At 54.8% G+C, this 16,410-nt stretch overlaps 2 protein-coding genes across 2 annotated transcripts; one reads left to right on the top strand and one right to left on the bottom strand.

Annotated features, from left to right (window-relative positions):
* Positions 1-156: 156 nt before the first annotated feature.
* Positions 157-3,953, bottom strand: BET1L (Bet1 golgi vesicular membrane trafficking protein like). The gene is made up of 4 exons (XM_030950074.1): positions 3,859-3,953; positions 3,121-3,212; positions 1,970-2,026; positions 157-1,718 (listed from the first exon to the last, which is right to left on the bottom strand). Exons 1-4 carry the CDS (start codon positions 3,875-3,877, stop codon positions 1,551-1,553), a joined length of 336 nt encoding a protein of 111 aa, XP_030805934.1. The 5' UTR covers positions 3,878-3,953; the 3' UTR covers positions 157-1,550.
* On the top strand, positions 3,919-15,081 carry RIC8A (RIC8 guanine nucleotide exchange factor A). The gene is given in 12 exon segments (XM_030950073.1): positions 3,919-4,045; positions 5,450-5,623; positions 7,872-7,919; positions 9,974-10,588; positions 10,929-11,023; positions 11,802-11,952; positions 12,557-12,652; positions 12,793-12,846; positions 12,849-12,939; positions 13,282-13,426; positions 14,089-14,208; positions 14,948-15,081. Coding segments are annotated over 11 exon segments (1,620 nt in total). The 5' UTR covers positions 3,919-4,045; positions 5,450-5,539; the 3' UTR covers positions 15,069-15,081.
* Positions 15,082-16,410: the final 1,329 nt, after the last annotated feature.

Genomic DNA, 16,410 nt, shown 5'->3' with positions numbered 1-16,410 from the left:
CAGTGTCCCTGTGAGTCCCCGCGAGTCCCCCACCCCACCCGAGGGTCCCACTGCAGCCCCAGGGTGGCTCCAAGTGACGCTGGAATTGGGCTGTGAGGCCACAGGTACAACCAGGTGACTGACATTGCACCTTGCACAAGGAACAAACATCTGGGCTAAAAGGTCTAAAATCGGCTTTATTTACAGCAGAAAAGGCAAAAGAAACCCCGCCAGAGTGAGGGCCGGGCTGCTCCAGGATCCTTTCATCGGGAGTCACCTACTCCAGGAATCACAGGACATCGATTCTTCCCAAAGGAAAGAGCCCAGAGCTGCCACGTTGCACCAGGAAAGCAGGAAGAGCCAGAGGAAGTTCCTGCTGCCTCCTTGCTCCTTGCCTTTCCTGCACGTTTTTTCCCAAACATGGAAAAGAGCACACCTAATCCAGCCAGGGTGTGTTTTGTGAGCAGTTTAGTACGTGGGACAACATTCCCTTCATAGCTGCGGACCCCAGTCAGGCCAAGGGCAAAGGAATTCCCAGTGGGAACAGGGAGAAAGCAAAGGAACACCCAGCCATCCATCCAGGAAGAGGGTTTGCTGGAGAGTCTAAATCAGAGGAGGAGGAATGGCTGAGCCCTGGCTGTTACAGGAAGAGAGAAGGAAATAAGCAAGGCAGGGGTTCCTTTTGTACCTTCTAAATGCATAAACAAATCAGCAAATCCCTCCTTGATTTCCCCCCCACTCCTGACAGCACTGAGAGGGGAATTCCACTTCACCTCAACCTCTTGTTTTATTGGCACTACATGTCCACAAAGTGCTCTAAAACCAGGGTGGCACAGTAACCACAATTAACTGGACCTTCTGCCACCGGATTTCTTTACCCTGATTTAGTAACCAAATTTGCACATGTGTGGGAAGGTTCTGGAAGGTTCCACACAAGTGCAAATCCCTGTGGTTATGGACTGTGGCCCTCCCTTCCCACAGGGTCCAGCCCAGTTTGCCCACAAGGATGATGAAGAAAACCAAGCCAGGATTTAATGAAAGTCCTGCTCCCCTGCATCTCTTCCCTGCCACAATCTGAGAGTATCCAGGCCCAGATCCAATGCCAATTCCACCCGAAAGCAGCACAGCACAGGTTTCATTTCAGCCCAGGGAAATGGAGAGTGGCCACACGGAATGTCAGTCACACACTGGTACTCCCAAATCCCGTAAGTCAGCATCCTAAATTCTACAGCTCGCAGAGCTCAGCTGGCTTATGGAGTATCCACAAGTCCCTGGATTTGTTAGTTCCTGGGTTTCATGGAAGGAAGTGATGTGGAAGTGGCCCTTAGGAACAGCCCACGGGATGTGGACAAGGCAGGAGGTCACAGGCAAGCCATGACCCCAAAATCCCGTTAGACACGAAGATCCCTTTGGAGCCAAACTTGTTTTGGAAGAGCTGTCTGGGCCCAGCTGGAGCAACGAGGGAGGAAAATCACTGGGAAGGTGGAGGTGTGGCTGGAGGCTCCTCTGGAAAACGTGTGGGCAGGTCTGTGGACGGTGGGGTGTGGCCTGTGGCACGTCCCAGGCCGGGCTCAGGTCCCTGCCTGGGACACCAGGTAGTAGAGGATGAAGAAGATGAGGACGAGGGCCACGGACACGGCCAGGAGCAGCCGGCGGTTGTCGCGGCCGGAGCGCGCCATGCCCGAGAAGCGCTTCACGCTGCCCGTCAGCAGCCCTGTCACGCTCAGGAAATCCGAGTCCTGGATGGCAGGAAAGGACACCTTGGAGGCCTTGTAGAATCACAGAATTTCCCGAGTTTCCCAAGGGAACATCCCGAGTCCCAAGGGATTCAAAGGGACGAGCCAGTCCAGCTCCAAGCCCTGCACGGGACACCCCAACATTCCCGGTGCTGATTTAGGGTTTCTCCCTTAAGGACTTTTGCTGTCCCACCTCTCATCCCAATTCCCTGATTTGCACAGAAAGCCCTGTGTCCTGTCTCCCAGGTCCTTACCATGCCATCCAGGTAGCGGTTCTGTTCCTCAGCATCCTTGTCAATATCCAGAGCCAGCTGCAGGGCAAGGCAGGAAATGGGCATTAATGAGCTTTTAATGTCCAGAGAACCTCTAAAATCTGAAATGCAAAGTATTTAAACAAGGTGCTGCATTCCCAGCTCCAACAGACACACAGGGGCTTGTCTGGTGCAGGAACAAGGAAAATAGAATTTCCCTGTCAGGCAGGTGAAGTTTTCCAGCTCTGAAAATAAAGCCTGGCTGTCCAAATCTGCCAGCTAGAGAGAGGAGCTTAAACCCTGGGACACAATGGCAGGAATTCAGCCTGCCCTTTTACACAGTGAGTCATCAACTTATTTCATGGTTTGTACTAAACTTTTAATAATAATTTAGAAATTAAAGCTGCAAATCAAAGTGTTTGATGTTAATAGGAGCAAACTGTAGGGGGACAGAATATAAGAAAATAAAGATAGTGTAGAAAGTAATCTTAGCCCTAAGGAGTTGCAGCTGGGCCAATTATCAAAGATTAGGAACAGGCCTGACTTTAACAGGCCACAGGTGTAAGCAATGAGAAGAAGAGTGCTATAAAAGAGTGGGGTGGCTGGGTGAGAAGGGAACTGGTATTGGTTGGTTGCTTTGTGAAGAAGAAAGGGTCAGGGCTCAGAGGAGCTGCCCACGAGAAACACCAAGAGGGTATGAAACTTTTGTGATAAGGAGACAACAGTATGGAACCCCTGCAATAAGATGGCAACAGTGAGTCGTTGCCTTCTTTCATGGCTTGTACTAAACTTTTAATAATAATTTACAGCTTCAAGCTTAAATCCAAGTGTTTGATGTTAGTAGGAGCAAGCCAGCTTTAAGAACAGCCACACAGAGACACAGATATTTTCCAAAATTAATCTACCTGCCTTATTTTCATTAATATTTCCCCAAGGAGGTGAGCTTAGCAACTCCTCTGTGTTCAGGTCTGACTGGGCTTGGAGCAACCTGGTCTAGTGGAAGGTGCCCCTGCCTGTGGGAAGGGGTGGGACTATATGAGCCTTAAGGTCCCTTCCAACCCAGACCTTTCCATGGTTCTGTGATCCTTTGCAGGACTCCCAGGTGATCAGAGCCTGTCCTTCAGCTCAACACCTGCTGTGACCTCGGCACTCACCGACTTCAGCCTGGTGACCTTGCTGGCCAGGCTGTCGGCCATCCGCTTGTTCTCCATGTCCAGCAGGTCCTCCATGGCGCTCGGACTCTGCCCTGGGGAGAAGAATGAGGAGCCCACATCATCCCTGCCCTGCCACAGCATGGCTCTGTTCCTGTCACAGCCCCCCCTCCTCGCATGGTTGGCGCCGTGGAACCCTCTGAAAATGTGACCAAAACACCACAGACTTCCCCCAAACATGCCAGGGCGAGAACCCAGACTTGCACCCTGGATTGCCACCATGGCCCAGCAGCAGCTGCGGGGGTTCTATGGCCAGTGATACCCAGGGGTGAGATTTGGGTGAAACCCGGCAAATCCGGGGCCCTTTGGCCCTCGGCCGTGTTGGGGTCTCTCGGCATTGCCCCCATTGTGGGGCAGGGGGGGTCCGGGGGGGATTAGGAATTCGGGGGCAGTTATGGGCTATGGGGGCTCAAAAGGGCACTTAGGGGTTCAAGGGGACAATTAAGGGTTGGGGGGGGGGGCAATTAGGGGTTGGGGGAGCAGCCCAGGACCCCAAAAGGGGCCCAGTAGGCAATTAGGGCGTACGGGGTGGGGCTATTCCCGGGCTACAGGGGAGAAATCGGGACACTGCAAGAGGCCCCGTGGGGTTCTGTGGGATCGGGAGTTCCTCGTCCCTGTGACCCGCTCCAGCCCCTTCTGCCCCCCCAAACCTGTCCCTGTCGCTGTCCCTCGTCCCCTCACCTCGGCCCCGCTCCGCCATGGCTGCCCCGGCTCGTCCCGCCCCGCCGGGCGGAGCCGCCACGAAATGTCCGCCCGCTCTTCCTCCTTCTCCTCCTCCTCCTTCCCCCCGGCACCGGGACCCTCGGGCCGCTCGCCCGGGCCGGGGCGGAAGGGCTGGAACTGCCCCCCGAGCGATCCCGGGCCGCAGGTACGGCCAGCGCCCTGCCGGGCACAGGGGAGGGACAGGGGGCTGGGGGGAGAACAGCGGCTTGGCGACAAAATACGGAGGGAGAATTGGGGACAAAAATGGGGCTTTGGGGACAAGAATAGGGGGCTAGGGACGAAAATAAGTTTTGGGGAAATAATTAGGAGGTTTGGAGGGGAGGAAATAGAGGTTTGGCGGTAAAATAGGGGCTTGGGATAAAAATAGAGGTTTGGGGGAAAAACGGGCTTGAGATGAAAATAGGTGTTGGGGGGAATGTAGGGGTTTAGGGACATAAACAGGGTTATGGAGACAAAAAAGGGGGGTTTGGGGTTTACCCAGATGGTGGGGGAAGGAGGTGTCAGTGTGAGGAAGCAGTAGGAGTATGGAAATGGGGATGTGCCCTATGGTCCATTGGTTCATGTCATCCCCCAAAAGCAGAGGTGGATCCCCTGCATCCCAGCCCCTGTGCATGGGGATGCTGTGTCCCTGCCCCGGGCCAACCCAGCCTCCTGTATCCGCAGCTTTCTGCCTTCCAAAATGCAGGATCTGCCTCTTTTGGTCGCTCGAAAAGCCTCTCTAGGGCTGCGTGGGCAGGAGGGGACAGCCCGTGTGATTCCCAAGCCCCGGGCGCCCTGGGCCTGGGATCCCGGTTTGTTGAGCTTGGTGTGACCAGCTCAGCCCATCCTCATGGCAACACGGAAGCCGAACACATGTCCGAGCCCAAATCTGCTGGATTTCCCCCCACTGCGAGCCACGTCCCAGCACCGTGGGCTCCGTGAGCCGCTAACCCGGTGCCGTGTCCAAAATAATCCCGCGGAGCTGCGCATCTGCTCGCCGGCAGTGTCGGCAGGGACAGCCTCTCCCGGCGGCTCCGGACGCGCCTTTTGGCCGCGCCTGCAGGGACCGGCCATCATCCAAGCCGCCACCAAACCCTCCCCGATCTGCTTCCCACCACCGGCCAAGGTAGCTCTGCCTGCAGCCGGAGGATGCTCTCCCGCCCGGCTGCCTCGCCGCTCCATCCCTTGTCACTCCACGGGAATGTTTCTGGCTTTATTTGTTATTTTCCCCCCGTGCGGCAGCAGAATTCAGGGCAGGCGGGGAGGAGGAGGAGGCAGGGAGCTATTTCAGGGAGCTGCTGTTATCTGCTCCACGTTAATCCCCAGCTGGTGGGGGGAAGGTTTTCCCTGAGTGCTTTCCCGGGAGGGCATATATTAAACATTGAAAAGCAAAGCGAGGAAGAAGAGGATTAGCAGGAGAGAGAGGAAGCTGGTTGCTGGCTTTGCTCGGGTTATCCATCTGCTCCACTTTTATGGATGCAGCAGTGTGAGAAATATCACTTGGGATTTTTTTTGTGTTGCGTTTTTTCCCTCCTCACTCTCTCCACCCCCTTTCTCTCTTCCCTCTCAGAGGTCTGTGTGCTGAGCTGCTTTTCCATCACCCTGGAAATCCCCTCGTTCCCCTTTCTCCGGGCTGTGCCGTAGCTGAGCTGTTGGGATAATGGAGCTCCAGGCTGTGGTATCCACGCTGGAAAGTGGGGAGCAGGACACGGTTCTCAAGGTGCTCCAGGTCTACAACCAAGAGGTGAGTGAGCATCAATGCTTCCCTCAGCTCAGGGACTCCTGAAAAAATTATTATCCAGATCCCAAGAAAGCCTGGCCAGGAAATAAGAGTCAGGGTGAGGACTGAGTTAGGAGGAGCTTTTTTGTTAAGGCAGTTTTGGAGGCGCTGAGAGAGCCCAGGGAGGAGCTGCAGGTGAAAGGATGTTGGGATTTGCAAGTCAAAAGATGGTTGCAGGTGACTGCTGGGATCTCGTATGGGCATGGCTCTGAAAGCAGTAAATAATGAATGTAGAACATCAAACCCCAATGATCTGGAAGCAGAGAGGGGAGCATTTCTAGCCTTAAAGCAGGAAAAGATTATCCATGGTGATAAATCTCTGCTTGGAGAGAGGAGACTGAGGGGAGACCTCAGCCTTTTACAGCTTCCTCCTGAGTGGAGGAGCAGCTCCAATCTCTGCTCTCTGACCAGTGACAGGACCCAAGGGAACAGCTGGAGAGGTTTAGGTTGCGTATTAGGAAAAGGTTCTTTCCCCCAGAGGGTGGTTGGGCACTGAGCAGGCTCCCCAGGGAGTGGGCACAGCCCCAAAGCTGCCAGAGCTCCAGGAGTGTTTGGACAACGCTCTCAGGCATAGGGTGGGATTGTTGTGGTGTCTGCACAGGGCCAGGAGCTGGACTGAATGGATTGTGTGGGTTCCTTCCAGCTCAGGATATTCTATGGCTCTCTGAAATCTTGTTTGAAACAGGCTCTGGTTGTCAGGGAAATTTCCTTTGGAGGTTTCCCCTGAGAGGGGCTGGCCCTGTGGATCACTCTGACTCACTCTGCACCAGGCTGGAGTAGGTGGAAGCCAGGAGGGAAAACCTGAGGAATATTTTGCAAGAGTGTGTGAGAGAGAGAGAGAGAGCGCGTGTGGAACTATTCCTGACAGTCAGATTTGGAATGGGGAGAGATATTGGCCAAGAAGGAGCAGGTGTCTGTTAAGGACAGCACTGAGGATTAACAGCACCAGCAGCAGGTGCGCACCAGCATCCTCGGGCTGCAAACAGTGTCTGTGTGCCCCCAAACCATATTTCCTGTTGGATTCCCCCAGCTGGGTCCTTCCTGGGGTATCAAGCCTAGGGAACTGCAAGCACAGGGTTTGCTGGCCCGTCTGGAGGAAATGGAGCAGTCAAAGAGGATTATGAAACTGCAGATAAACCTGGCATGGCCTGGCATTGCTTGTGCTGCAAGGCTGATGGTTCTGTATGCTTTTCCTGCGGATTTGTTTTAATTCACTGTTGTGCGTGCAGTTTTTGCTTGCTGGGAATATACTACAGCTAAAGCAAAACCCCAGGTCTGGCCAAAATATCCGCAAATGGGATTACAGCCTGAAAAGAGGATGTGCTGAGGGAAGAACAAGCAGCCTGCTTGTGGAACACAGCGGTGCCAGCCCTGAGCCATCAGCTCCTAGCAGTGTGGCTGGATCAGCTCACACACAGCCTGGCCAGAGGACACCTGTCCTGCCCGCACACCTGGGGCTGCTCCAGGCACTGTGTCCATCGCTGCTTCCAGGCTGGACAGAACCCTGGGCTCTTGATGACTGCACACACATAATCAGTGTTTTATGTATTTTCAATGTTTTTGTTCTCCAAGCTGGCATCAAATGCTCTCTTGGTCTGAACAAGGATTGCCTCAATGACTGGGAGGTGCTGCTTTTCCCCAGGCACCTGTGGTCTCTGGTTCCATGGGAGCAGGTTTGGTCAGGAAGGAGACTGGCAGTGAAGGACAAACAAAACAGCAAGAGAAACACAATGAATGTAGATCAGGAATGTTTGTTAGCACAGGGACAGGATGGAGTGCGGAGGTCAAGTCCTTTGTGTTTAAAGAACAGCCTGGGTAACCAGAAGGATCCATTCCCATGTACCAAGGAGACAGGACTTCTTTGGGTTAGGAAAAGGAATAATAAATATCAAGGGGAGGACGTGTAGGCACAGCTCAGTGGTATCAGTGAGCAGGGGAATTACCGGCTCTTATAGGATATTGGGATTGGGATGAGTACCCACTGTGCTGCTGCAGTATTTAAACTAAATCCATCTGTCAGCTGGCCTGTGGCACTGCACTGGTGCTGTGCATCCAGGGGTGGTGCCCATGATGTGGGGGGGACTGTCAGGAGATGGTGTGTTTGCTGTTGCCGCATGTTTTGGACCTGCTGCTTTCCAGCTGAATGACTCTGCTCTGGTCCCATGGAGCTTTAACCTATTCCTCTTTCTGACTGATTTTGTTTTTCCCACAGAAATCTCAGTGCTTCATCTTCGAGGATGAGGAGCGGGAAGAAAGGAAGGTAAGCACAGGCTGCTTGCTTTCCTCCTCTGGTCAGTGTGTAAATCTGCTGCTCTGTGCTCATGTCCAGCTGGGCTTGGCAAGCAGCTCCCACAGGAGAAGAACTGAGAGTTTTCCATTAACTTGGTTAGGGAATTGTGTGCTTGTAGTGTCTGGCTCTGTTTTTTCCATCAGTGGAAAAAACAGTTTATCCAAACCAAACATAGTTGGTGGTTTTGGATAAAGGTGTGTATCCTTCTGACCCTAGCAATGGTTCCATGGTTCATTTAGTCCCAGCCATGGATATGATCTCTGGTGCCTCTGGACAGGGATCACAGCAATGCTGGCTCTCGGGGAGGGTGAGGGGCTCCCCTGGGAGCCAGCAGTGGGATTTACCAGGAGCTGTGTATTAGCAAATCCTTTGAGCTGGTGTAATCTGGCACTTGGAGGGAAGGACACTCTGCCTGCTCATTCCTGCTCCTGCAGCACTTTGTGACAGGGCAGGCCTCAGCCTGGCTGTTCTGCCATAAAAAATGACTGTTTTCCCTGGGTTGTTTTCCAGCTGGCTCAGTTCTCTGGTCAGTTCACTGGTGGATGGTGCCAATGCCTGTTAGCACAGCAAGTGCAGGCCAGGTGGCCTGGGTGGAGAGCAGGACCTCCTTTGGCTGTGCCAGGTCCAGCTGCTGCCACATGGAGAGTTCCAGGCACAGCCCGAAATGTGTGACTGCATCTGATGAGATCTGAGCTCTTTTGCCTTGCACTGACCCGCTGTGTGAGCTGGGACAGTCACACGGTGGCTTCAGGCACAGTGTCCCATTTGTGGGGTGTCTGCCATGAAATATGAGATGAACATCATCACTAGTTCCTGGTGCTTGGGTGTTCAGGTTGTTCAGCTTCAGGCACATACCCTGAGATCCCTTTCCCCTGAGCCAGCCTGAGGCTTTGGTTGCTGGGACTGTATCTGAAACTTTGTCTCCCTGTGAGGAAGGAGAAGAGGAACAGCTGTACTTCGTAACTTCCCCAGGATGTGAGTGTGGGGCACACCATGAGCCTCACATTAAGGACTGAAGTTCAGTTTTTCTTCATTCCTTCCCTCAGCAGTTTCATTTCACCAGGGGAGAGTCAGGTGGGATATCAGGAGGAATTTCTTCATGGAAAGGGTGGTCAGGCTTCGGAAGAGGCTGCCCAGGGAGGTGATGTAGCCATCATCCACCTCTGGAGGTATTCAGGGTATGACTGTTCCATGCTCTGGTCTGATTGTGAAGGTACTGATTGATCACAGGTTGGACTTGATGGTCTTGGAGGTCTTTTCCAACCTGGATGATTCTCTGATTATTTTGAAGTGTAAGCAATGGGTCTGTTAAGCCAGTTACAAACCTCATTTTTTGGGTTCTTTAACTCTTGTAACACCACAGAAAGACCCATGCTCTGAGCTGTGTTGTGTTTGAGGCCTGGTGGGCTCCCCCAGCAGTGTGTGTGGGTTACTGGTGTGATGTGAAGTGCTGCCACACGTGGTTCAGCCTGAGCTGCCTGTGTCTGTGAGGCCTTACCTGTGCTCTCGTGCTGCTCCATGACTCACTGTTCCCCATGAGCTTTGCAGCTCCTGTGAATTGTGTTAGTGGGGCTCTGCCAGTCTGTACCCATGGAAGATCTGGGCCAGTAGGTCTCCAGACAGCACTGAAATTAAGGAGATACTGCTTATTTGAATCTCCTGAGGTCTCTTCACCTCTTTTCCCAAGGCATCAGGTGCTCTCCTCATGTCCCTTGTGTCCCATGTCCCTCCCTTGTGCAGTGGGCAGGTTGGCCCTGTCAGCCTGAACCATCCTCACCAGGGCAGAGCTACAACAGTGCCCTGTTTGTGCTCTCCCTTTACACCCAACACCCTCTGCAAGACATTTTTTCCTGGTTGTTCTTGCCCAGACTGGTCAGGATCAATGCTAGAGCCAGGCACTTCCTGAGTGCACACCTGAGCAGGCCCAGGGGACACTGCTGTTGTTCACAGCAGAGCATGCCAGTGCTGTAGGGAGCCCTGGGAAGAGTCAGTATCCAAGGCATTGCTTGTTTCCAACTGCACAGAAAATGGCCCAGCTGCTGATCAAGTTCTTGGAAAGGGAGCTGCAGCCATCCTGCCAGGTCACCTGCCTGGAGAGCATCCGCATCCTGTCCCGGGACAAGCACTGCCTCGACCCCTTCACCACCAAGGAGGGCCTGAAGACCCTCTCCAGGCACGCCGGCATCGATTACTCCGAGGAGCTCATCCGGGAGGTGCCAGACTTGGATGTAATCCTGGAATCCCTGAAATGCCTGTGCAACATCGTGTTCAGCAGCGCCATGGCGCAGGAGCTGACGGCGGAGGGGCGGCTGGTGGTGGGGCTGGCACGGCGCATCAAGCTCTACAATGAGCGGAGTCTTCCTCACGACATCAAGTTCTTTGACCTGCGCCTGCTGTTCCTGCTGACGGCCCTCAGGGTGGACATCCGGCAGCAGCTCGCCCAGGAGCTCCGGGGAATCAGCCTCATGACAGACACCCTGGAGCTGACCCTCGGGGTCAAGTGGTTGGACCCCTACGAGGTCGCCACCGAGGAGGGACTGCTCCCACCTTTGCCTCGGCAGGAGACAGAGCGAGCCATGGAGATCCTCAAAGTGCTCTTCAATATCACCTTTGATTCCAGCAAGAGGGAGGTGGATGAGGTGAGCTCCTTGGGCCTGTGACATTCATGTGTCTCTGAGCTCTGGCTTTGCAGGTTTTCTCCTCCCTTGCATTTTCTCATGTCCCAGACTGGTCCTTGTGCACCCTCAGGGTGGTGAGGGACTTGGGTGTCCTTAGGGCACTGCCTCTGTCCAGTGCAGTACTATCCCTTACTTTGCCGGTGCTTTTAGCATTCCCAAATGGAGAATTGAGAGTCTGCTTTCTCTGGAATGCCCTGCAGTCCACAGTCAGGCTGTGGGAGGGGGGAATGGGCTGCAGGCTTTGGGATGTGTGGGATGCCCTTTGCTGACCAAGGTGTTCCTCTCTCCATGCTGGGGCCAGGAAGATGCTGCTTTGTACAGGCACTTGGGTGCCCTCCTGCGCCACTGCCTCATGATCTCTGCCGACGGTGAGGACCGCACCGAGGAGTTCCACAGGTCTGTGTCGGGAGGAGCTTCACCTGGAGCTTCCCCAGCTCCCTCAGGCACATCCTGCCTCTCCCTGGGTGATTGGGAGGGACCCTACTGACCAGCAGCTTTTGGGTTTAGCCTGGGGATCCCTCGCACTGCTGGAACTCAGAAACAGCCTTTCCTGCCCTGGGAATGCCACGTGCGAGTGCCATGGCCTCCTGACCCTGAGATCTTGTTCTGTGTTCTGTGTCAGGCTGTCCTAATGGTGACATCCACCTCAGTGGGCAACTGGCCAGAGAAGAAGTGTGCTGCTTTAAAATGTCCATGACGTGGCCTTAATTAGTCTTAAGCCATGCTGAGAAATTGGCTGTGTCATGTTCCCAAGCATTATTGGTGCAGGGGTTTCAGCTTGGAGCAGGTGACACTACCCTGTCCCCAAGAATACATAGCTGGGGGGATCCCAAGCAGAGCTGGTGTGGAACATCAGGATTAGGAGTGACACAGGAGACTCCAGAGACAGACCTTGGACCACCCAGATTGGTCCTGCTTGGCTCTGTGTCAAGATCTGTGGGTTCTCAGATGTCATTAAGTATCTTTGGACTCTCAGCATATAGTTACCAAAAAGCATCTTAAATTGTCCCCTTTCAGTGGTGTGAGGAGCTTGAGATACTCCAGGAAAGCTTGGATCGCAGTGTCCTCACACTCCTGCAAGTTAATGATGGGCCTTCATTTCTGCAGAGCTGAAGAACTTCTGTGAGCAAAGCTCCATCACTGTGTGTTCACTTCTCTTCTCTCACACGTGCAGCCACACAGTCAACCTGCTGGGCAACCTGCCCCTGAAGTGTCTGGATGTGCTACTGACTCCCAAAGTGCGGCCGGGCTCGCTGGAGTACATGGGTGTCAACATGGATGCGGTCAGCATCCTCCTGGACTTCCTGGAGCGGCGCCTGGACAGGGTGAGTGGTGGGGCTGCTTCTGCCCACGGGTCCAGGGCACCTTTGCCTCAGCCTGGAAGAGCCTGGTGGGAGCAGCATGCTTGGTTTGAAGTTAGCCCTTTGTAGGAGGGACAGCTTTTGGCAGAGCTGTGGTTGGTGGGACTAAACCAACATCCCTGAACTGGGAAGGTGACTGCCATTGCTTTGGGGGCTGCGGGCAGTGAGATTGGTAGAACAGTGGATGGTTAGCTGATAATTAACTGGGTGACTGACAAATCAGCCCTGTTTCACTCAGCAGTGATCCAGCGGGCAGTTCTGGAAACCTGAGTTCATGTTATTTTTAAGCTGAGTACAGTTTTCAGCCTCTGGAGTTGTTCCAAAGGGCCTCCAGATTTTACCACTGCACTTCTCTGCCCTGGATGCCCTGCCCAAATATTTCTGGCACTGCCTGTGCCACAGCAAGTGGTGTGGAGAGGAAGAGGGCACTGAATGCCTGTGGCAGAGATTGGGAAGCTCCGTGTCCATCCATCTCCCTGATGGTCTGTGCTCGTGTTCTCCAGCATGAGCCAGACAAGCTAAGCTCAGCATGACTGACGTGCTGCTCCTTCTGGGGATGTTCCTGCAGGGCCACAAGCTGAAGGAGAGCTTGACCCCTGTGCTGAACCTGCTGACGGAGAGTGCCCGAGTCCACCGGCAGACCAGGAAGTTCCTGAAGGCCAGGGTATGCTGTGCTCAGCCCCACGCTCAGGGGAGCTGCCCTGAGGGGAGGCCAGCAGAGCCCTGCTTGTGGCCACCCCCCAGACACCTCTGCTGTGGCTTTGGTAGCCACAGTGACCTGTCACCCTCGCTGTGGCCCTGCAGGTGCTGCCACCGCTGCGGGACGTGCGGAACCGGCCGGAGGTGGGGAATTCCCTGTGCGGAACAAGCTGGTGAGGCTCATGACACACATTGACACCGACGTCAAGCACTGCGCTGCTGAGTTCCTCTTCGTGCTCTGCAAGGAGAGCGGTGAGTCCTGGGGGCTTCCACAGGGAGATGCTGAGATGGGGACCCTCTGCAGGGCTGCTGCCTTCCCTTGGGATAGCCCCACTGAGTGGGGAAAAGGGGAGAGCTCCAGGAGCTCTGTGGGAAGAAGGTGGTGTCCCTCAGGCCAGTGGTGAGGGACAGGCTGTGCTGGAGGACACCCCAGCACCCTGCACAAAGCCTGGCCCACGTTCAGCTCCCACACACGGGCCTTGCTCCCTGTCAGCACCTCCATGGCCGGGAGACATGGCAAAACCATGCTGCTGGGGCTGGTGGGAACACAGGAGTGGGGGAGCACAGGGTGATCTCTGTCCCTTCTCTCGGCAGTGTCCCGGTTTGTGAAGTACACGGGCTACGGGAACGCCGCGGGGCTGCTGGCGGCACGGGGCCTCATGGCCGGCGGCCGGGAAGAGGGGGAGTACTCGGAGGATGAAGACACGGACACAGAGGAGTACAAAGAGGCAAAGCCCAAGTAAAGAGATGCACTCTTCCTCTAGAGATCCCCTTCTCCTATACCTTCCTTCCTCTCCTGCTGTTTCCCTCTTCATCCCTCTTCATGCACCTGGTGCCATCACCCTGTTCTGCTCTTCCATGTGCAGCATGGGTGGAAGTGCACATTGTTCCTATCCCTCTCCAGGGCTCAATGTTGCTACACCCAGCTGGTTCTTGGTTCCTCTCTTTCTCTTCCCTTTCTTTCCCTTCCCTCTCTTTCTCTCCTTTTCCTCTGCAGTGGGTAGTATCTTGAGGGTGGGGGATCCAGGCCTGTGCCCACCCATGCATCCCCCACACACTGTTCAGTGTCCCTGCAGGTCAGGTTTGTTGGGATTTCCTCCATTAGCTTTTGTCTCCTGCCTTGAGAAGGGAGGAAATGTCACCTGCCCTCATGTCCCTCATTTCCAGTGGCACTGTGGCATTGGCAGGAGGGGATGTTAGAGAATAGGGAGGTGTTTGTAAGGATGTAGGTTAGAATCCCCAGTAGCACTGAGATGGCACTTGGGGCTCAGGGCACGAGCAGCGGTGACAGCCAGTCCTGCTATGCCATTCCTCTGCTCAATGAGGCTTAGAAGGATTCCAAACAGCCCTTTGTCACCTGCTGTCCCCTCCTGAACCCTGGCCTCACTGCTCTCTGTGCAGCATCAACCCTGTGACGGGACGTGTGGAGGAGAAGCTGCCCAACCCCATGGAAGGGATGACGGAGGAGCAGAAGGAGCATGAAGCCATGAAATTGGTCAACATGTTTGACAAGTTGTCCAGGTACTGGGACATGTCTGTGTCAGGGGATACATCTGTCACAAACCTTCCTTTGGCTGTGTTCCCAAGGCCTGGAGGGATCGAGGAGGAGGAGTGGCAGAGGATATGTGGGGAAATTCTTCCCTCAGCATGGCTCCATGACATGCAAGGGAAGCGCTGCCAGCTTCTCCAGCTTTGGTGTGATGGGACACTGTGGAATTCCTTGCTGTGCCTGCACTGTTCCCAAGCACCTGCTGCTCTCTAGGTTTGTCCAGGTGCTTGGGAAGGGACAGCAGCCTCTGTCCTGGCAATGCAGCTCAGGGGGAAGCAGCATTTTGGGGACAGGCAGCAGAGACAGATGGCAGCCAGTGCCACCAGCCTCTTTCCCTGTTGGAGTGCTTTCTCCAGTTATCTCTGACCCACAGGAGCCCAGCTGAGTTCAGGCTTTCAAGAGTAAAGGAGGGAAGTCCGTCCTATGTTGGAGGGAAAGGAGCATGGACACCAATGTTAGTTTTCCTCTGGGAATCCTGAACCACACAGAACAGGAGTCTAGAAAGGAGCCTACTCCAGGGAATAGGATTGTGCTTCCAGGCCATTGTTTTGCCATGCTGGAAGTTTTAGGGCTGGCACTGTCCTCATTTCCCAGAAGGGGTCTTTAGTGGTGTTCCATTTCCACAAGCCCCACCTTGCTGCTGAATTCCTGGTTTGTTCCCATGCTGTGCTGCAGCTCTGCCTTACCTCTCCCCTCTCGTCCTGGCTGCAGGGAGAAGGTGATCCAGCCCATGGGCATCACTCCGAGCGGCAACCTGGCGCCCATGGAGAACGCCATCCGCAACATCGCTGACGAGCGCTCGTCCTCCGACTCGGACCTGGGGCTGGACTGAGGCAGCTCCAGCCGCTCTCCCTCGGAACTGGTGCTGCACCCAGGGGCTGGCACTGCGCCAGGACTCTCCCTGTGGGATCTGGGTCCAGCCTGGACCCCTCACAGCCCACCACATGGAACACCTGCCTCCTTCCCAGCTCCATAGCCACCTCTCCTTCCAGAGGTCTCCGTGACCTGGCTCCACCTCGGTCTCTCCTGTCAGCAGCCTTGAGGATTTCACACTCCAAATTGCTTCCAGGACTCTCCAGTAGGATTTTTGGTTTTTAAATATGTGCTGTTTGGGAAGAAGGGTCAGGGGGAGGCTCTTCCTGCCACTTCATCAGGGTTCAGTGATCCACAGAGCCTCCTGTGGCTGTGTGTATGCCCAGGTTGAGAGTGGGGGCTGCTCCCCAGGAATGCCATGGGAAGGGGGGCTGCCAGAGAGGGGTGTGGGCCTCCGGTGGGAGTGGGATCTGCAGGGCATGGTGCAGGTGGCTGTATCCATGTCTGTGCACACCCAGAATGTGTGGGTGAGCAGAGCAGAGCTGGTGAGGCCGTGGAAGCTTCCAGCATTGCACTGGCTGCAGGAGAGAGCATGTGGGCAGCTGCTGGGAATGCTCCAATGTCCCTTCCCTGGCACTGGGCACTGTCCCTGTCACCACCCAGCTGGGTTTGGGCATTTGCCTCTCCTCATCTCCTGCTTTCCAGACAAAAGGCCAATACCTGTGCTCTGTCCTTGGCTCATCCTTGCTGTGCCCAGGTTGCTGTGTCCCCCAGGGGCTGCTGTTGGGCCTGGTGTAGATTTCTCTTTATTTTTATTCCTGTTTTCTTTGGAAAGAAAATCTTCTCATTTGTCTCATGTATCCAAGTTCCCAAACGTCCTGTCACGAGTAGGAATGCACAAGTGATGCTAGAATAAAGCCAACCTGACATGTGGGAGTGTGGCAGTGATTCCTCCCAGCAAGGAAATCCCTGTGGCAGAACATCCCAGATGTTCTGCCCATGTGTCCTGAGGAGCTGGGGATGTTCCTGAGCATGGTCTAGCAGGTGAAGAGCTGGAAGGGTGCTTTGCTTGGTTTTCCAGTTTCCACTGCTGAGGCCCCTCAAGTGCTGTGTCTCAGCTCTGGGCCCCTCATGGCAAGGAGGATATTGAGGGGCTGATGTCCAAGGGAGGGAACAGAGCTGGGGAAGGGTCTGCAGCACAAGGAGCTGAGGGGGCTCAGTCTGGAGAAAAGGAGGCTTGGGGGGACCTTCTGCCTCTCCACAACTCCCTGCCAGGAGAGTGCAGCTCCCAGGGAGCAAAGGATGAGACAAGAGGAAACAGCCCTGAGCTCTGTCAGGGGTGGTTCAGGTTAAACATCAGT

Source organism: Camarhynchus parvulus, chromosome 5 (assembly GCF_901933205.1).
Source record: "Camarhynchus parvulus chromosome 5, STF_HiC, whole genome shotgun sequence".
Taxonomy (NCBI): domain Eukaryota; kingdom Metazoa; phylum Chordata; class Aves; order Passeriformes; family Thraupidae; genus Camarhynchus; species Camarhynchus parvulus.
This window is presented reverse-complemented; position numbering and strand designations above follow the sequence as displayed.

Coding starts and splice junctions, on each gene's coding strand:
- BET1L (XM_030950074.1), bottom strand. Junction 2,027..3,120: donor AGGTCACCAGGCTGAAGTCG/GTGAGTGCCGAG, acceptor CTTGCCCTGCAG/CTGGCTCTGGATATTGACAA. Junction 1,719..1,969: donor ACCGCTACCTGGATGGCATG/GTAAGGACCTGG, acceptor CCTGCCATCCAG/GACTCGGATTTCCTGAGCGT.